The sequence below is a fragment of the Acomys russatus genome, chromosome 32 (genome assembly GCF_903995435.1).
Source record: "Acomys russatus chromosome 32, mAcoRus1.1, whole genome shotgun sequence".
Classification (NCBI taxonomy): Eukaryota; Metazoa; Chordata; class Mammalia; order Rodentia; family Muridae; genus Acomys; species Acomys russatus.
The window spans coordinates 6700397-6721929 of NC_067168.1; the positions used below are offsets into that span (position 1 = coordinate 6700397).

Genomic DNA, 21533 nt, shown 5'->3' on the forward strand with positions numbered 1-21533 from the left:
GCTGTCGTGACATATCCATAAGACAGCATTTCAGAGCGTTCCTCGCGGTCTTCCGGCTCTTACACTCTCTCCGCCTCGTCTTCTCTAATGTTCCTGGAGAGGGCTGAGCACACCGTGACTTATTCTGGGCAGGTTTTGTAAATAACGGAGTCCACCTTTAGGTGGCGACTGCCCTTGTCTCCTCCCTTGTGGGATAATAGGTCAGGGACTTGGCTAGGAGACCACCCCTAGGAAGGTGGGATCAGTTTAAGATAATGTCAAACTTCCCGCCCCGCCCCCCCCCCCACCCCCCGAATCCCCACCTCCAGTGCATTCCCTAGAAGCCACCATGAGGTGTTCAGGCAGACCCACCTTAACTTTTTTTTTTTTTTTAACTTCTGTCTTTTGCTTTAAAATTGTAGCCAGAGCCCAAGAATGCCTTTAAACTCCCTAACTAACTCTTAAGCTTCTTGTTTTCCAAAGTTCTCGTTCCTGTCGTGTGGCTACCTGTACCATGCCTGTTTGATGCTCATCCTCCTGGCAGTTTCAGGTTAGATTTTGAGGTTCCGTTTGTGCCCAAATTCAAATTCTTTTATTAATGGGACTAAGAACCCTGGGAGGAAACCTCAGTTTCCTCAGTATCATGTGATGGCTCTGCTGGCACACCCTGAGATTTCTTACCTGCTTTTCAATTTCTTTCCTAAAAAGATGTATTTACTTTTACTTCTGTGTGCGTACCTATGTACGTTTATGTGTGCCACGTGTGTGAGGGTTCTCGGGAAGGCGCTGGATCACCTGGGACAAGTGACTGCAAGCCATTGCACATAGATTATGGAAACCTAAAAGTGGAACCCACAGCCAGGCATCTCTCTAGCTCCAGCTAAGAAAGGGAGCCCGTCCCCGACCCCTACACATTGTCCCTTTGACCAGTTATGAGTCTCTCCATTAACTGCCGCCGCTGCAGAAGCTGCTCCAAGGAAGGCTGAGCTCGGCACTAATCTCTGGGCATAAACAAATAGTTAGAAGGCAGTTTACCAACATGCCCATTTAGTAAAACAACAGTCATGGTTTTCCTCAGGAGGGCCTATAACCTTCTGTTCCTCCATAGGACCATGGACTTATGACGGGTTTACTGTATCAGACTTGAATTTCTCTCTCCTGTGGAGCAGATCTCAGAGCCAGTCAGAAAGCAGTTGCTGCCCCTCTAACCTGCATGCCACTATGCCATGCACACCAGTGAGCATAGCTCGCCTAAATCCTATATTTTAGACCAGCCTTTTCCATGGACGTTTTTATTTGCACACTATTAGACACCTGTAAAAACTACCTTTAGCCAGGCATGGTGGCGCATGCCTTTAATCCTTGCACTTGGAAGGCAGAGGCAGGTGGATCTCTGTGAGTTCGAGACCAGCCTGGTCTACAAAGCGAATCCAGGACAGTCAAGGCTACACAGAGAAACCCTGTCTAGAAAAACAAAAACAAAAAAGCAAAAATAAAAACCAAACCAAAACATAAAAACTACCTTTATATTCAATGAAGGCCAATAATTCAGTAGTTTTCTTTGCTTTTAAGAAGATTCTAGACTTTAGGTCTTTCACAAAAAATCGATCCCTTTAAAATTAGGTTTTAAGTGGAGCGGGGGGGGGGGGGGGGGGGGGGGGGGGGGGGGGATAACAGAAGTATTTTGAGCCAGGGACAGTGGTGCATACCTGTAATTCAAGCATTCAGAGAGGCAGAGGCAGGATGATCTCTGTGAGTTCGAGGCCAGCCTGGTCTACAAAGTGAGTCCAGGACAGCCAAGGCCACACAGAGAAACCCTGTCTGGAAAAACAAAAACAAAAACAAACAAAGAAGTGATTTGAATTCTAAAGACCAGTGTTCAAATGAAGAATGATTTGGAGTAGTTTTAGAACCAGTCAAGTTCATTGAAAGTGTTGCATGTTTAAGATAGGCTGGCCAGTTAACACAGATATTTTCTATTATTCTAACAAGTTAATGAAATAGTAAAGCTTACCAAAATAAATATCTGTGCAGATAAATTGAGTACCTACTTTATTGAAATGCTGTTTGCTTCATAGTGAGAGTGCCCATTTTATTAAAACACAGTTACAATTCTCTGCTGCTGGTGTGTATTTTAGAATGATTCCATTGTATCCAATACCCCTCATTACTGGTGTTTATTAGCTCAACATGTATTGACAGGGCTATAATTTCCTGAGGACCAGAACTACTAACAGAAGCTCCTTAGTAACCCAGTGATCCTCTGCCAAAAGTAGACCAAGACACTTCCTCGACTTGCAAGGTAGACTGGCTTGGACCTTGACTAAAACTTAAAATCATTTTACTTACTTTAATTATCACCCTTCATGAGCACCATATGATTTATAGGCTCCTCATCTTGTGCTCACTGATGACGACTTGTGCTTTTCACTTGCCATATGGGTTGGCTATGCTATAGGTGAACAAGGAGGGTAGATACATGATGGCAGAAGCCCAACAGAACTTGCAGGGTTCTTCAGCAGTGGAGCAAAAGGAGTAAATGAAGACTGGAGCTTTGGTAGATTCAGGGGTTGGGAAAATTGATCTCAGTCCCTAGGATTCAGAAGTAGATAAGGAAAGGAAAATGATGTGACGATGAGCTATTTCATCTTACTTATTGTTTTACACTTATTTATTTACTTATTTATTTTTGTTTTTTTTAAAAGATGTATTTATTATGTATACAATATCGTGTCTGCATGTACAACTAGAAAAGGGCACCAGATTTCATTATGGATGATTGTCAGCCACCATGTCGTTGCTGGGAATTGAACTCAGGTCCTCTAGAAGAGCAGTCAGTGCTCTTAACCTCTGAGCCATCTCTCCAGCCCCCTATTTTTTTGTGTGTGTTTTGTTTGTTTGTTTGATTGGTTTGGTTTGGTTTTGGTTTTGGTTTTTGAGGCAGAGTTTCTCTGTGTAGCCCTGGCTGTCCTGGACTCGCTTTGTAGATCAGGCTGGCCTCGAACTCACAGAGATCCGCCTGCCTCTGCCTCCCTGAGTGCTGGGATTACAGGCGTGGGCCACTGCACCAGCTCTGTTTCATCTTATTTTTCAGACAAGCTCTTGTGTGCCTCACGCAGGCTTTGCACTATTGGTCCTTCTGCTCCTGTCATCTCAGTGCCACAGCTGAAGGTGTGCATCACTAACCCTGCCAAGCAGGATCCGGGAGAACTAAACTCAAAAAAAGGTCTACATGTGTAAAAGGGTTACTGATTCGTTAGTTAACACAGTGTTGTTTAGAACAGGCTGGGTCTCCATACCAGCGGCATCTGTCCCAGGAACTTCTGGTATGGAGCCTAACAATTTGTTTTTACTAGCCTTCTAGAAATGAAGTCCAGGGGCTAGGAGGTTTTTTTGTTTTGTTTTGTTTTGTTTGCTCAAAATGCTTCAGAGCCATGCCTCAAGATGATTGAAGGTGAAGCCTACTATTTATTTATTTAGGTTTTGAGGCAAGGTCTCATTACATAGTTCTGGCTGGCCTAGAACTCATATCCGCCTGCCTCTGCGTCCCAAGTGCTGGGATTAAAGGTGTGCAGCACTACTCCTGTTTTACAATATAATTTATGATGTCAGTTCCTGCAGTTCTCAACCTTCCTAATGCTGCTACCCTTTTTTAATACAGTCAAGTTGTGGTGCCCACCAACCTTAAAATTCTTTTCGTTGCTACTTCATAACTGTAATTTTGCTACTGTTATGGATCGTAATGGAAATATCTGTGTTTTCTGGTAGTCTTAGGCAACCTTTGACTCCCCAAAGAGGTCACAACCACAGGTTAAAATCCGCTGGAAACAGTGTTAAATTTTCTACAGCTGCATAGAAAGGAGAGTGTAGATTGCATCCGGTTGGTTTCCCACGCAGAAAGATATTCATTCAGTCTTTCAAACTTAAGTTACAATAACGCTGAAAGCATTTTTCTATGTGGTTAAATACAGACACCAAAACACTGTGGGTGTACAATTCAATCGCACTAATTTATTACATTCAAGCAGGAAAATATTTTCAGCAGGGCTCCCTTCTTTGGGTGTACTGGGTCAGCCAGCCTGGCGGTGGCAAGTCCGCAGCTCCGGGGTGGGCTGGGTGCGGGGCTCGGTGTAGCCAAAGAACTCAGCGCTGCCCTCTGCCGAGCGGCCGGGAGATGGCGGCGGTGCAGGGCCGCGCGGGGCCAGCGAGGGGAGCTGCAGGGCAGCTTTTCCAGGGAAAGCGGCCGGTCGTCCCCCGACTAGAAGCCACTCTGCCTTTTGTTTGTTTTGCTGCCGGAGGCCGCGGAGCGGCGGGTTCCTCCTGCTGGATGCCACGCGCTGCCGGGTGTGGACTTGCCGGGCTCGCCCGCTCGGATCCCGCTGCCCTTGCCTGCCGGCCTGCTCCGGTGCACGCGCCGCCGGGCTGCGATCGCCGCCAGTAAGTGGGGCTGGGGCTGGAGGGCTGCGCCGCGACCTGTCGCTGGGCGCTGGGCGGTACCGGCCGACCCGAGTGAACTCGCGGCCAGAAAGGCTAGGGACTGCGGCTTCTCGGTGGCCCCCCGCGATCCTGTAGGTCTCGCCCCTTTCCGGAGAACACTCCCGAGCCCAGGGCTCTTAGGTGTATTTACCTTTCAGTCCGAAGAAGCGGAGCATCCTGGCAGACTTGAAACCTCTTTCGGGTGGAGATGCGGCGGGTGGGTGGGTGGGTGGGTGCTGACGACTTGGGTTTATCATTTGCCTAACTAGGCCCTTGGCAGTCCCACTGGGGTCTGAACAAGAACACTCAACACACTTCCTCGCATCCACTTCCCCCCAGATTTCCTTTTACTCTGATTTCTTTCTTTCCACTCCAACCAGATGTTTGTGGGGGAATATTGAAAGATTTTTTTTTTCCCCCACAACCGTTAGTTTTGCGGTGTTAACCTTTTAAAAGTTTGACAATAGCATTCGTGGCTTGTACAGGAGGTAAAATTAATTCATCTTTCGGCAGAGGAGTGTATTCATTTCCACTTATTACTAAAGAGTAGCTTTTGCTAAGTCTGAGGAGATTCCGCCTTGGATTTTGCACACCTGACTGGACCTCTGAGCTATTAACACTGTTTTGGGTATGTGTGTGTGTTGGGGGGAGGTTGTTTTGTTTTGTTTGTTTGCTTTTTTTATAATTTTTACCCCAGGACTCTTTGTAGTAAGAGGAGTTTGATAATCAACAGTTTTATTTCACCCATTTCCAGGTGAGTCAGGGGTTTCAGGGTGCGTCCCAATGATGAATGATGTCCTAGCTTCATATAAAATTTAAAAGAGCTTTAAATCAGTGTAGTCAACTTTATAACTTATTTGAAAGATCTGTGCCTTGACTCCATCCATAGCTGTTAATGTATGCATAAATATGCACAGCTGAAGTAGTTTCTGAACAAAGCCCTACAATGCAGAAGGTTCTTGAAGGACCTCCTGAGGACCTAGAATTGTAGACCGCTGGGGAGTCTGAGTAGAAGTGGGCACGGGTGCTGGGAGTTTTTAACTTAAAGTAACATGCTGCGTCAGCCCTGCTCCAAGGTGCAGCCTTACGGGGCCCTGCACGCTTTCTGCTTTTTCCTCTCGACTTTGTCTTATTCCTTCCTTCACCGGGAGCTGGTAACTGGTACCTGGTACCTGGATGGAAAGAAGGCAGCCTCAGTTCTTACTGAGAGCAACCAGTGTTTGACAATGGAGGAGTGTGCTGCTCTAGGAGCCAGGAGTAGGCAGGGTCCTGCCATCCTTGGCAAGGGAACGGAGCATTTAGACTAGTCACAAAGAAACCATTTCTCCTGTTCAAGTGTCTTCCCTATATGCCATGCACAGTCATTAGCTGGATAAGGAGTTGGCTGTCTGGAGTTTTACTTGGTGACTGTGCCCGCACTCCATCAAAGCCCTTTTCAGGGTTTCATTTTTCTGTTTGGTTTTCCCCTCAAAGCTTTTTAAGGTTCCTAATTAAGGTGAGGATTGTTTCCCTTTCCAACCATTTGAATCGTCTTTAGCCATTTTCCCCTCATCCCTTGTATCAGTGAGTCATCAGGCCCTTTGGAATGTGTTCCACGCGGATCCTCCCCTCTGTGTCTATCTAATCTACTCCTTGCCTTCCCTTCCTGCAGTGTGAACCCTGGAGCCACCTCGCCCATGAGCCCTTGTGGACCGTTTGCCCCGGGGATGCATGAGAGAGACACTCCCCTCTCTGCTCTCCTCAGCCTTCTGTTGCCGGGTTAAGCTTTCCCCATGATCACTTTATTTCTTCTGCAGCCTTTAGTTTGCCTCTACCGTCCATTGTGTCAGTTCTACACTAGTCCATCTGATTTTCCAGGCCTCCCATCTAAACTCTTTGCACCTAATGGCTTTTTCCTTCACCCAGATGTCACTATTCTCTGACTCTCTTTGGAATCTCTATGTGCCACACATTCCTGTGCAGATAGTGCCCATCCCTGGGGAGCAAATCTCTTTGTGTGTCTGTAAATATGTTCGTGTGTGTACTATGTGTGCATGCATGTGTAGATGTGTATAGCCAGCGGTCAATACTGGTTGTCACTATCGTATGTTTAGAAACAGTATGTCATTGGTTCCATTAGATTGCAAGTGGTGCACCTCTGTGCCTGGCTTTGGCTTGTATGTGGGCACTTAGGTGGTCATGCTTGCACAGCTATATATATATATATATATATATATTTTTTTTTTTTTTTTTTTTTTTCTGTTTTTCAAGGCAGGGTTTCTCTGTGTAGCCTTGGCTGTCTTGGATTCACTTTGTACACCAGGCTGGCCTCAAACTCAAAGCGATCCCCCTGTCTCTGCCTCCAAGTGCTGGGATTAAAGGCATGCGCCGCCACTGCCCAGCCTCTTCTTTTTCTTAAAAGTCTTGAAGTGTTTGTTCGGGAGCCTGTGATTATATTGTTTTCTAATTGGCTTCGGTTGTTTTAAGTCACTTGAGGCCAAGGGCCGTATTTTCTGCATGGCAATATGCCTTTGTGGCTTCAGAGTCAGGCAGGATTGTGGTTGGGCTTGACTTTACTCTTTAGTCACATGGCTACGTCGCATTCTTCCACCATTACTCTTCTCTTTGCGCCAGTTGTAGTGTGAAGATGGTCTACAGTGCCTGCTTAGCGATGGCTGACCAAGCTGTGCTCATCCCTTCCCCGCTACTGGCCAGTCCTAAACAAGGTTTACACTTGGTAGGTTTGTAGTAGACGGTTCATAGTTGAACCAGGCTTGCCATGCAGCGAATCTTAACCCTTACTGGAAATGCTGCTGCTTACGTTATTCCTGGCTCCGGCTCTGCTTCTGGGAGCTGTTGCTATTTTTCCTTCTGAACCTTGCCAGGAACATTTCTGCCTTTAAGAAAAAAATCAGCAACTTCTTCTACTTCATTTTGTGAGATCTTGTCTATGAGTTCAGGCCAGCCTGGTCTACAACACGAGTACAGGACAGTCAACGCTACACAGAGAAACCCTGTCTTGGGGGGAAAAAAATACACACACACACACACACACACACACACACACACACACCTGTCCAGGGTATTTATATGCTTGTGAAAGATGTACGACTATATATCATTATCTATGTATATTTGTTTGGTGTGGTGGTCTGAATGAAAATGACCCTCATAGGCTCAGAGGGAGTGGCACGATTAGGAGGTGTGGTTTTGTTGGAGTGGGTGTGGCCTTGGTGGAGGCAGGCTTTGAGGTTTCAGAAGCTCAAGCCAGGCCCAGTGTCACTCTCTTCCTGCTGTAGAACTCTCAGCTCCCTTTCCAGTACCGTGTCTGCCTGCATGCCTCTGTGCTGCTCACCATGACGATAATGAACTAAACCCCTCTACTGTAATCAGCCCCCCATTAAATGTTTGCTTTATAAGAGTTGCCTTGGTCATGGTGTCTCTTCACAGGTATAGAAACCCCAACTAAGACAGTGGATCATGGTGGTGCACATCTTTAATCCCAGCACTTGGGGAGGCAGAGGCAGGAGGATCCCTGTGAGTTTGAGGCCCACCTGGTCTACAAAGTGAGTCCAGGACAGCCAGGGCTACACAGAGAAACCCTGTCTGGAAAAGCAAAATAAATAAAACCAACAACAATAAAAAAAGACAGAGGCTTGCTCTGCAGCCCAAGTCGGCCATAGACTCATCCTGACCTTCCTGCCTTAGTGTCCCAGGTGTTGGGATTGCAAGTGTGAATATCGCCCCTGGCTTTGACTGTGTGCATCTACACAAGACTACTTACTGTTGATGGTTTCTGGACAGAATTCTCGGTATAGCGGCCATTGTAATTTCATCTCTGTTGTTGTGATACAACACACGGAGCAGAAGCAACTGAGGGGAAAAAGGGTTTATTCTTCCTTACAGATTGTAGCTCATCACGGAGTGGAGTCAGGCAGGAACTTTAAAGGGAAACCCCGGAGGAATGCTGCTTCTGCCTGGCTCACAGCTCATGCTTAGCTAGTTTTCTTACACGGCCCAGGACTACCTGCTCGGGATATAGTGCCACCCACAGTGGACTGGACCCTCCCACATCAACAACCAAGACAATCCCCCACAGACCAATCTAGGCGATCCTTCAATTAAGACTTCCTTCTTAGGCTGTGTCAAGTTGACAGTGGCTGATAATTAAGACAGTGACTTTTCTGTATAAGATGATATATAGACTGAGAGGCAGTATCTCTCTCAACTGTTCATTCTTTGATTCTGGGTTAGCATTGTTTGAAGGCCATAGTATTTTTTACAATAAAATTTAATTCATTCATTCATTCTGGTAGAGTTGCATTGGGTAGCCCTGGAACTTGCTATGTAGCCAGACTAGCCTCAGACTCACAGAGACCTGCTGCCTCTGCCTCCTGAGTGCTGGTATTTCAGGTGTAGACACCATACCTGGCCTGGGCGTGGCATCCAGAAAAGGGCCTGGTGACAGAGAGTGTCAGACTCTGGACTTCAGTGTTTAGAGATGGCCTGGCTGACTAAGGAGTGTGGAGAGGCGTGTGCCGGGTGAGCTAGACACACTGTTCTGCGGTCACAGTGTAAGCTCGCCCTAATTTATGTTCGTGTTTACCTTTGGACTATAGCTCTAACTTACTTATCAAAATATGCGTGTTCTGGCCAGATAGGATGGCTCATGCCTATAATATCCAAGCTCAAGAAGCCAAGGCATGCAGGTTGTTCGAGATCATTCGAGAGCCTGGACTGTAGAGTAAGACCCTGTCTCTAACAAAACCCCCGACGGCTTATTTTGCAAAAAAAACTTTGGCAAAGCAAATAATTTCTAGGGAAAATTGCATTAAAATCCTGGGGAACTATTGTGGGAAGAAGAAAATCAAGCTGCCTTTACTTGAAAGCCAGGAAACTGTCTCAGTGCTGTGGCACTCTTTCTGCTCAGCCGAAGCTGCGGACCAGTGAGAGGACCTTCGCCTTATTCAGGGAAATTCGGCCCACGCCGAACCATTACAATCCTAATTTTCTTCTGAAGCTACCCACGTGTCTTTGAATGGTAAACTCTTCAGAGGCAGTGTAACTCACGGACTCTGTGCAGGCCAAGTCCACGTTCTGGGTTTATCTGTGACATCAGGAAAATATTCACAAACCTTTTTAGCAAAGTTTGTGGGCACGTTTGCTGCACCTTCAGTAAACAAAAGGCTGCTTATGTTCGCTCACGCATCTAAAAGTGTGCCGCTCTGAAGACAGCAAGGATTTCATCCTTGTTAGTGGGGTCTCTGACCTCTCTGCCATGGTATTGATGGATGATCTTCAAGCTTATATATAGAAAGAAGAATTTCCAGTTTCCTTGTATTAATCTCAGAAATGCGAAGAGAAAGACCACTGGCCCAAATCATCATGGCCAAATTAATTAAAGCAAGCCTTTTAATTCATATACATGGGCTGCCTTCCCCCGAGGCAGGGTTCAAGAAGTCAACATTGGACATAGACAAGCTAAGAGTTTTTAAAGCTCAGGGGTGGGGGATTTTCAAATTGGGGGATTTGGCAGACAAATAGATGGGTGTCACAGAAATAGAACATAGCACGGTGGTCATGTCAACCGGTGGTCATAACAGCCTCTTACAGAGAACCCAGGTTCAATTCCCAGCACCCATATGGTGGTTCATGATTATCCACAAGTAAAGTTCTAGAGGATTTAATGTTCTCCTCTGACCTTCACAGTCGCACACATGGCACACACACATACATGCATATAGAACAGTAGTTATACAATAAAGTAAATTAATCTAAAACTTAAAATAATAAGAATGGAATTTTCCAGAACTACGAGTTACATTCACTTACCAGACAGCATCACCTCTAACCCAAACAACAAAAATTGGGGTGCTGACAGCATCACCTCTAACCCAAACAACAAAAACTGGGGCGCTTTGAGTTGTGACAAACAATTGGACTTTTATGACTTTCACACCTGATTCTGTAATAAACTGTGATTGAAATGCAGACATAATTTTTTAAAATAGTCTATAAAATCATCTCTAACTATGGCTGTGAGGGGTAGTCTATGTCTAAAGTATATACAAATATCATATATATACAAATATTCCAAAATAGTGTGCTGCTTCATAAACTTGTTGTAGTTCACAAAAATGATAGTTCCTTTGTCCTCTTACATTTTCTTTCTTTAAAAGTAACTATTTCAGATGAAACTGAAGGAAAAGAAAATTAAGCTCTTTCAAGATAAATGTGTTTTTCAAAATTACTGCAAACATTTTAGAAGGACCCATATTTTTGCACCTATGTTCTACCATGATTGACCAATTTCCCCAAAAAGGAAGCTGTCACCTACAGTCAGAATGACACTTTACAGATCTATAAAGTGGTCATCAGCGCACTTTTTTGATGACTATTCTGTGCCCTGCTGTTGGCCAGGTTCTGCTAGGAACGGAGCTGTGGGTAGGCTAAAGCCTCTGCCCTCCTGGAAGTGGAGTCTGAGGACAATTCTACTATTGTAAATGTGGCCTTGAAAGATGACTTACACAGAGTATTTCCATTTACATAGGAAATTCCTGCTTGGGGTTTAGGGAACTGTGACCTGGGGAGACTAGGTCCTGCCCTCTGCCTATTTTTGTGAGTAAAGCTGTAATGGGCTGTTGCCATGTCCTTTGTTTATGTGATGCCTGTGACTGCTTCCCTCCTACAGTGGCAGAGGTGAGCAGTTGTTATGGAGATGTGTAACCTTTGGAGTCTGGAGTAGTCACTGTTCCTTCAAAGAAAAAATTTACTGATCCCTGCTCTATTTTTATTTTCCTATTAAGCCGCTATCTTATTCTTAATGCATTTTAGTGAAGCATTGTAAAGTGAGTTATAACCACTCCTAAGTTCAACATGTTGTAATTCCAATTTGGCAAGATTCAGAGTCACCATGGCAACATACCACTAGATGTGTCTGTAGATGTGTTTCCAGAAAAACTTAGCAGGGAAGACCCACCCTGCATGTGGATGGTACTATGCCAAGGCTGGGGTTCCAGGGTGGGTTAAAAAAGAAAAGAGAAAAGGTGCTGAGCACTGGCTCTCAACTCTCCCTGCTTCCCACTGGGTTGCAGTGTGACCAGTGGCTTCCTTCTGCCATAACTTCCTACCATGATGGCTGCTCCTTAAAACTGAGTCTAAAGGAACTTTTGCTTCGTGAAGTTGATTTTGTAAGGTATTGTCTCAGCGATGAAAAATTTTACTAATACGAGTGTTAAGGTTGGTGGTAGAAGGCCCTGAAGGTAATTGATTTCCTCCTCTCTCATGCAGTCAATGCAATGGCTGAAGTTAATGGGCGTCTTTGACAAAGCAAGTTCTATGTAAAGAAGGTTCTTTTGGTCCCATAGCTGCTATTCCTAACTCAGGAAAACATAGTTGTCCAAGAGACAAAATGCTTTTAAGATTTGTTTGCTAAAGTGTGTACAGGGAGAAAGAATTAAGTCCTGGGGAGAGAGAAAATATAAAAGATGTGTTCTGTTTTTAGGCGGCTTATACAGAGATTTGCAGTATTAAGTTATTCTCATAAAGTTGTTATACACTTGAACTAGGATACAGAAAGTAATTAGAAACCTGTTGAGGTAGTACCGTGAGAGGGGTCATTAGGAGCTTGCACCTAAGCAGACCTACTATGTGGCAGATGAATACAACAGGACCTCAGCAGAAAACCACTGAGGCCAAGGGTCAGGAGCTCCTCCTGAGAGTCTGGGAAATCTGAGTGGCTTTGCTGGACCACAGCTAGAAACCCCCAGTTTCCATATGAGTTTATAGTTGTATATAATTGTGACATTGATTCCTTCACCAATCTAAGGATTGGACTGCAGTTGTTCTGTCCCCAGCCTGTCATCTACACTGTGAATGAGCAAGGTGCCTGACGGGAGTGCTTGGGCATGAACGGATGTCCTGAGAAGCTGAGGGCAGGGAACTGGGGCAGTACACAGGAAGGTTTTCACCAGTGTCACTTCGCTAGGAAAATGGTAACATTCATTTCAAACATTTGTCAGAACTCTTGGAAAGCAAGCCTTTTATTTCTGTTTAGATAGGGCATTACCCAAGCACAAAAGGCTCCTGGAACAGCATGGAGGGGCCTCCCTGTGACTGGAGGCCTAAGAGGCATGCAGCTCCTGCGGCTCCGTGCTATGCTGGGCACTTTTCTACTTCAAAACTCCAAACTGCCTCCGGAGAGCTCAAATGTTTCCCTTGATCTTTGTTTTGTCCATGAAGAAAGAGACGCAACCAAGAACTTTCTGTACCCGGGGAAGTACAGGAAATAAATAGTGAGGTCTAAACTTCAAATTTGGGCCAGCCTTCAAGAACCTGCTGTGTGCAAAAAGGACTCTGCACTGTGAAGGCACAAAGAACAGAGAGGTGGGGGCTGCGGCCCTACAGAGGACTGTCCACTGAGCCACTCACCAGGGGGCAGGGGTGCCCCAGGTGAGGACACTGGTGAGGACACAGGTGAGCACAATGTTATCAAGGATCCTTAATTGTGTCTGTCCTTGGGACAGGTCAGGCACTCTAAAATGGATGCGTGAGCTGACCTAGGAAAGAGGAGGCAGTTTTTAACTTGTCAGATACCTTGTAACAAACGCAGATGTAATTAACGCAATGCACATCTGTATCGTGCAACCCAAATGCGGACACACTAACATGGATAACCTCACAACTATAAAAAAAGATAATAGTTGGCCCTTTTGACAAATCGTAGGAATTTAACAGTTTGAAGCTTCCCTCTGCTGTTAGACCAGTGGTCCTAGTGAATCATGGGTAAATGTGATGGGGAGGAGCAGGAAAGCTTGAATTGAAACGTGAGTTCCGTACAGTTAAAGGTACTAAGTGGGTTTTATGGTTACTTTGGTTGTTTTGAAACAGAGACTCATGTATTTCAGGCTAGTTTCAAAGTCATGTGGCCAAGGATGACCTTGAAAGTCAGATTCTCAGATCCTCCTGCCGCCACCGTGGGAGTGCCAAGGCCTGAATTTGCTAATGAGGAATAAAATCAAGGGTCCTACAAGATAAATAAGATGAGTAATCATTCTGTGGGCTGGTGATGGCATCTTCCAGAGCAACCTTTCTTTTCCTTTGCATCGTCCACCACTCAACTGAGCATCCATTCTCTGCTTTTAGCTTAGGACAAGAGTCCATCATATGGACATTACAGACATATTTAACCTCTTCTTGCTTGAATGTGCTTAGAATTGGTTTTTGGTTGACTTCCTGCCTGGTGCTAATTTGACTAACACCACTTTTTTTTTTTTTTTCAGTGTAGAAAGTAATTAAGTGCGGAGAAGGGAACAGCTACCTGTGGTGAGCGGTTCTGTTCTCAGGGTCCATAACGTAATGCAACTAATCTTTTCTCTAATGCTGCTTTGCACACTTGAGGAAATCTTACGGCTCCCCAGCCTCCTCCGCCTGCAGCATTCTGTGCTCTCATTGAGGGCCCTCACTGTGTTCCTTAATATGTCTCTTCAAAGTTTGGCATCTAGAAGTGAACAGTGCTCAGCTTGGGTTGAGTCTAGCATTGCCATGTTGCACAGTCCAGTGGACACCATTCCCATTGTGTCTTATGTGAATGCGCTGCCATGAAATCTCAAAGTTTGTCCACTCGGTCTGAGTGTTACATTTCTAAATAAGGCTCCACTAAAGTACTGTCTTGAGGAGGAAAGTAGAACTTGTAGAGCTATTTGCAATTGCCTAGTGAGCATGTTCAATGGTTATTTTGTTTTAGAGGTGCTTTCGCTGGGTTTTGTTAGTTAGTTAGTTAGTTAGTTAGTTAGTTAGTTAGGCTGTCTGGTGGTTTGTTAGATTGTTAATTTGTTTTTGTTTGCAGTTCTAGAAGGATCAAACCTAGGCCTTGTGCAGGTAGGCACATGTACCCCTGAGTTTCACGTTGGGTGAGAGGTGTTCTGTATAGTTCAGATTCATCGTCCCAGATAGTAGACTTGTAAAAACATCTCTTTCCATTGTCCAAATAACATAATCACATATTCTACATCTCAAACTGTGTCTACTCCTGTTTCTGATTACGCCAGATTAATTGCCTTTGTTTAGGCCTCTGTCATATGTCACTCAACCATGGCAGTGGCCCCTACTAGTTTCTCCGCCTTTGCTTTTTCTGCTCTAACAACTATTCAGTCTCCAGGGGGCCTTCCTCTTCTGTTCCTCTGCAGGACTCTAGAGGTTTCCCTCTCCAGGGTAAAGACTAAAATGCCTATATGATATACAAATGGGCCGCACTCTGAGGTGCTGTTTCCCTCCACTGCCCTTGCCTTCCATGCTCCCTTGCCCTCGCTGAAGAGCTTTCGAAATGAGCTTTTCCACTCAACCTGCCTCATGGGCTGTGTATCAGGGATGTTAAAGGTTCTCCAGGTAAGTCTGAAGTTCAGCCAGCAGGAACTGATCCCAGACTCTCTTTTCCTTCTAAGCACATCCATTATTCCTGCCGAGCTTTTGTGTGTGTGTGTGTGTGTGTGTGTGTGTGTGTGTGTGTGTGTGTGTGTGTGTGTGTGTGTAGCTCTCTCTACATGCAGTCCCTTTCTCCCCTTTTCTGTGTAATATAGTCTTGTTTATCCTTCAATGTCCTAGTGCTGCCCCATCTCTGAAGCTGGTCCTTTCTCTTCTCACGTCCCAAGAGATGGCTGTTGCCTCTACCAGGCTCTCCTAGCACTTGCTACATTTTCCTTATATGTTTCAACTGTGGATTATTTCAAGTGAAAATACTTTCCTTACATTTAATGTGCACCCAAAATCTTGTGTAATGTTTAGCCTCTCAGCAAAATTTGGCTAGAATTGCACATGGTCTATTGGACATCAGCGCATGGAGAAGCAGCAGTCCAATCTGTCATGCAATCATTGTGTAATTACCTGACACAATGGCATACAAAGCTGCTACCAGGACAAAGTGACAATCAGATCCTGCCAAAATAATTGATTTTGTTTCTTGATAATAATGACAAATTGTAACAAGGAAGAATTGTTAGGGTAATTGTGTGTTGAATGATTCAGTGTATCTTAATTTCAGTAAAGTACTTCATTCATGAGTAGTTTTCTTAATAATCCAGGAAAACATTGTTACAATTATCCAATTTAAGTGGGGAAGGAAATAGCGGTGCATTAGCTGTAAAGCAAAGGCTTTTTGTTAATAATTGCTAGTATAAGGCCACTGCAAAAAGGCACACGGTACACCCACACACCACTGTAATATAACCGTTATTAAGCTTTAGTCAACACGGAGGTGGAAGAGCATGAGAGGATTCAGAGGTGAGCGCCAGAGATAATTAAGGAATGGAAAATGGGTCCTCTGAGGCCGCAGAAAGCCGAACCACACTTGATATTAACTTCACGTGCATACTCACGTTCGTGACATGGTTTCTTCTGAGCACTAAATATGTAGCGATTGGCTTAAATAGCAACATGCAAGGTTGGTTAGACAGGAAGAAAAATATCTAATGAACTAGGGGAAAAAATGCAGCCTGGTCATAGCAGACCCCCTGGTTTTAAAAACAACCTACCATTACCTAAAGAGCAGAGCAGATGTAACCTATACAAACAAACAAATAAATGAATAAGTAGATGTATATTTATGAGGCCTGAAGGGTGGCTCAGCAGCTAAATGTCCTTGTAGCACACTGCTGGTGACCTGAGTTTGATCCCCAGAACCCATGTAAACACAGAAGAAAAGAGCTGACTCACAACATCCTCTGACATCCACACTCATGCCATGTCACACCTGCTCCCTGCCCCCTCATCATGCCCCCTCATAGATAGAACACACGCAAAAATCACACAATAATAATCATGAAATTTTGAGAATAACAGATGTAGTTCATTAGTTAGATGATTCTTGACAAATCAGAGAGTCCTGGTGAGTTGTTTTATTGTTTGTTTGTTCCTTGTTTGTTTGGTGGGCTGGTTGGTTGGTTTCTGGGAGATGGCATGTAGCGTGGCTTGGGAGTCTTAATACAGAACAAAAGAATGGATGCCATAGGAAGTACACACACTACCAGATCGATGAGGGTGAGTGTGCTGAAGGAGGGCTCGGATGCAGCACTGTGGTGGTTTCTTGGGCAGATGCTCCGTATGGCAGGTTGAAGCACTCCTTGAGGTAAACAGTCCACAACACACTGGTCATACATGGAAGAGCCCTGTTGAGTGAGGGCATTCTAGGAAGGTCACATCAAGCAAATCTACATGTATAAGTGCACTTAAAAGAAATGAAGGTAAACTGTTCACTGTGACCTATGTGTCTTTTAAAAAAGACCCTCCCCCCCCCCCTTCTACTATTTTCAGGAGAAGCCTTTAAACGTTCAAGCTGTAGTCATGTCAGATTTCCAGGAGCAGTACTCGGAAGCTTCTGAGCCTACCCTCTCCACTTGCTCAGACTATCCCAGCGAGCTGTGGATGCTTGGTTGCCTTCAGCAATGGCCGCTTCTTTCTAACAGCTCTGGGGATTAAGAAGCCTTAAGGTTCTAATGGGTTTGGATTTCAGCAGGTGAGGTCCCTCTTCCTCATCTGTAGGTTGTTGCAGGTGGCCCTCACGTGGCAGGGGTGGGGCAAAGGAGATGTGACACTAACCCTGTCACATCAGGACTCCACCCCTAGGATCTCATTTTTAACCGTCACCTCTTTCAAGGTTTAGTTTCCAAATACAGTCACCTTGGGAGTTAGAACTTCTACTCAGGAGTTGGGGGTGGTGTGGGGGACACAGTTCAGAACATGTCGTGCCCCTCACCCTGACTGTCTCTATTAACATTGTGTCCTGTTTGCCCCAGACCTGCACACACGCATGCTCACACACAGAATACTGATGGTTACACTGTTCCAGCTTTAGGATGCTGCCCAAAGTGATATGCATTTGAAAGGATGTGTACTTTGAATTCTCAGTTTTGATCTGCTCCCAGCCTTGCGTTAAGTGGTACCATGCTCTCTAGATGCTGAGGAGTGACAGCAAGCCACCGCCCCCAGTCCACCACTCCAACAGGAAGTGAACAGCTGATCTCTACAGGGGGTGTTGCTGAAATTATATTGTGCTTTGTATTTATATCCCATCATGGCCACAAAAAGTGCTCACCTGTACGTGTAGAAGATATTTCAGACTTGACAAAGTAGCCCAGCTGCATTTTGAGCATGGGCAAGGTGGGCAGTGCCTTGGTAGGTTAGAAATAGCAAATGCATTTTCAGCTCACAGTATTTTCAACATACAGTGGCTTTATCAGAACATAACCCCATATGCAGCTGTTATCACATCGTCATTGTCCTTTATGTATTTTCCAACAATAAATAACACAGGTACTATTACTGAACTACAACATAGGCATCAACTTCAGTAAATTTAAGATAGATACAATATTTATTGAATTTACTTCCATTTATCATATACATGCATGCATATATATGTATATATACATAAATATGTGTATGTATATATATTTATCATATGTATGTATATATATATATATGTCTTTTTATATAGCATTTTCTTCTTTTTCAGGAGAAAATCCAGTTAGAGCCTATATTTAGAAACATGGGATCTGGCAGCTGAGGAGATACGGCTCAGAGCAGTAAAATGTTTGCTTGCAAGCCTGAAGACTTGAGTTTGAATCTTAGCACCCATATAAAAAGCCTGGATGTACAGCTGCCATCCCAGGGCTAGAAAAGCGAGAGATGCAGAGAGAAAGGGATCCTGGGGCCTCAGTGTTCAGCCAGTCTGAGCTCCAAGCACTGTCTCAAAGAAATATGGGAGAGAGTGATAAAGCCAAAGCTGACCTCTGGTCTTCACGTGTGCATGCACCAGTCAGGGAACCTATCCCTGCATGCACGTGCACACGCACAAGCACATGCGTGCGCACGCGCACACGCACACATACACACACACACACACACACACACACGAGGTCCTCCAAAACAAACTCTGCAATTATGTTTTTAGGTTGCCCATTTTCCCTCCTTGGTGCCAGATTTAAACCCGTATGCTTTCAATGCCGCTCCCATGTGGCGAGCATGCCTTCTTGCCGTACAACACACCTAGCATTACTCCATGACTTGGTTTCTTTGAAGACTTCATGTTGCCTCCTGAGCCCAATTGGAGTTGACCCAGCTGGAAGCCAAATAACCCAGCTCCTTATTCCTGCTAAGCACCCAGTACCCTATGCCTGCTGGAAATGCCACCACCCTCATGCTTTACTGTGGCTGAACCCTTTGAAAGAAGGGCCTGTATTTACAAATATTTATTAATATTTATGTGCTTTATGAATATTTAGCCGTCAGCAGTGGAATACATCACTGTGAAAAAGAGCACAAAGAAGCTGTAGAAACTGTGATGCTGAGGGGCAAGAAGAAACAAAATGCCCTCCAGGGGGGGACTGAGCTGAGTGTGAGTGGCCTGAGGTTGGGGGGGGCACTGAGCTGAGCGTGAGTGGCCTGAGGTTGGGGGGGGGACTGAGCTGAGCGTGAGTGGCCTGAGGTTGGGGGCGGGGGAGGGAGATGGACTGAGCTGAGCGTGAGTGGGCTGAGGTTGACCGGGGGGGGGGGGGGATTGAGCTGAGCATGACTGGGCTAAGATTGACCAGGGGGAGGACTGAGTTGAGCGTGAGTGGCCTGAGGTTGACCCCCAACACCGTCTTTCAGTAGGGAAGGTTCTCAAGTCAAGCACAACTTTTACAAGAACATAGTCTAGGTCTGTTTTTTACTGTTGTTTCTTACTTTGGAGCTTTTCTTAGACACCTAAAATTTACAAGTAATAGTCAAGGCCTAGAAACTGCACCTGACAGCTCCATCCCAGGTAACCATAGAGCCGTGGTCAGGACCTGAGAACAGCGTTACTGAACTGCGCCGCCGTCCTGCTCTGTGGGTCCCATCTTGGATCCAGGCTGAATCCAGTTGTCATAGCTCCTTAGTCACCACTAACCTGACAGTGTCTCCGTCTGCTCTTGGCTCTCACGACCCTGACACTTTTGAGCAGTACCGGTACCTAGGGTATACTGTATACCTCGTTTGGGGTCTGTGTGCTGTTTCTCGTGACGAGGCTCACTGCGGCTCTGCACTTTAAGGCACACTGGTTGTGGTGTGCCTTTCTCATCGCAGTGCGTCTAGAGTATAGAGGTTGCATCTTGCTGTGAGAGTGTTGAACTTTCCAACTGCACAAGGATATTTGAGGTTTTTTGTCTTGTTTTAAGACAGGATCTCATTGTATAGCCCAGGATAGCCTAGAACTCCATGTGTACACCAGGCTGCCCTCAAACTGAGATCCACCTGGTCTCACTGTGGAGTACGCCAGTATTCACAGCTAAGGAGGCATTTGGGCTTTGGTTTGGTTTGCAGAGGTTGTTTGTTTTCTGGATTTCTTACTGTATAGCTTTTCTTCCCCACAAGTTAACCAATATATTTTGGGACTACACGAATGTCCTGTTTCAGCCACCCATTATTTTTTTCATGTATCAGCGTCTTACTGTGATATTGACCTAAAGGTACATTTCTTCTTTCCTTTTTTCATTCTCCATTTATTGATTGGAATTCTTTGAGGAGAAGCTTCATAGTCAGGAGTCCTATGCAGAAAGTCACATCCTTTAGTCATTTTCTACCATTTGAATCTTCAGATTACTAGTTTAGCAGCCTTAGTATGCCTTAATTGCTTTATTAAGCATTTATGTTATGACTGTTTACCTGAGAACATCAGTCACCTGGGTTACAAAGTGTCTTTATTATAGGCAGATTGAATGACCCTCAATTATATAAATTTAAAAAAAAATCAATGGCACTATTTTTTTTTAAGCCCTACAACACTGGGTCTTACTGAAGTTGCTACATATCCTATATATAGGCCTTGAATGATTCGTTCTTCGTTTAGCTTCTGATCTTCTAAAAGAAAAATAGAGCTGTTGATGCTGTGCTACAAACAGTTCATGAGGCTCATGTCAATTTTCTTTCTGCAGTGTGATATTGGCTTCCTCTGGCTTTTGTGTGTTTACATTGCTGGTTGTAGCTGATGTGCAGAGAACATCCTTATTAGCGTGTGTGCTCTTAGCTAAGCACCGTAGGGATACAGTTTTACTCGAGAAGCACTGAATTGGAGCTAATTCATTTCATCGCTTTCCAAGCACGCAGTCTCTAGCTTTCTAAAGACACTTATTTGTATTAGAAAGCGAATATGTAGGCCAGGAGTTGACAGCTTATTCTGTGACTCCAGAGTGTAAACACTTGGGGCCATACAGTGTCAGAAATACTCAGTTCTGCTATTGTGGGTTGAGATAATCAGCAGATGTAAATATGCTTTGTCCCAATAAAACTTTATTTGAATGAATAAATGGCAGTCTAGTGGTTACATGCCAGTGACCATTGTTTTAGACTACAGAAATACACAAATTCGAAATGTTCATGAGCGTTTGTCCTAATCATCCAATGCTTTTCCACAGACAGAAGACTGATCTTTGAAAATATGTATTTGGGAGATAACCACGGTCTATTGAATACCTTGTGCTGGTGCTGCCATCGAAAAATCTGGTTACAGTCTGGGGAGGCCTGCTCCAGCTGCAGGACTGAGCCACCTCGGCCCTGAGATGAGTGTCCCGACCGAGCAGGCGCACCATGAATAGATACACGACGATCAAGCAGCTTGGGGATGGGACCTACGGCTCTGTCCTGCTGGGAAGAAGCATCGAATCTGGAGAGCTGATTGCCATTAAAAAGTGAGTTTTACTTCACTCTTGCTAACTCACATTCTGCCTGTCAAGATGGTTCATCTCTGTCCCGTCCATTCCCTGTCAAAAGGGCAGTGGATGGGAAGGCACAAAGAAGAACAAAGGTGATGGTTCTAAAGTTACAAAGAAACCATATGACTTCTGATGAGGGAGGGAGTGAAGTTAGGAGAGAAAACATGTAGTTATCTGGTGTCTGCTGCCTTGTGTCCCCTCATACTTAGTTCTTGCAGCCAGAGGTCAGAGCTATTGCGTTGGTTACCTATTGCTCCACTGCAGTTTACTCCAGACTTGTGGATTAGAACAATGCGCATACATTATATCTCAGATTATTTGGGACAGCACAAATTAGCTGAGTTTTCTGGTCTAGGGTCTCTTCTGAGGCTACAA

At 44.9% G+C, this 21533-nt stretch overlaps 1 protein-coding gene across 1 annotated transcript in view; it reads left to right on the forward strand.

The window, feature by feature from the left end:
- The window catches only part of Cilk1 (ciliogenesis associated kinase 1), a 66204-nt gene that overhangs the window by 444 nt on the left and 44227 nt on the right, over positions 1–21533 (forward strand). Inside the window, exon 2 of the mRNA XM_051140131.1 lies at positions 20862–21134. Coding sequence (XP_050996088.1) covers positions 21034–21134 — 101 coding nt within the window. The 5' untranslated portion in view covers positions 20862–21033. The remainder of the gene's footprint in view (positions 1–20861; positions 21135–21533) is intronic.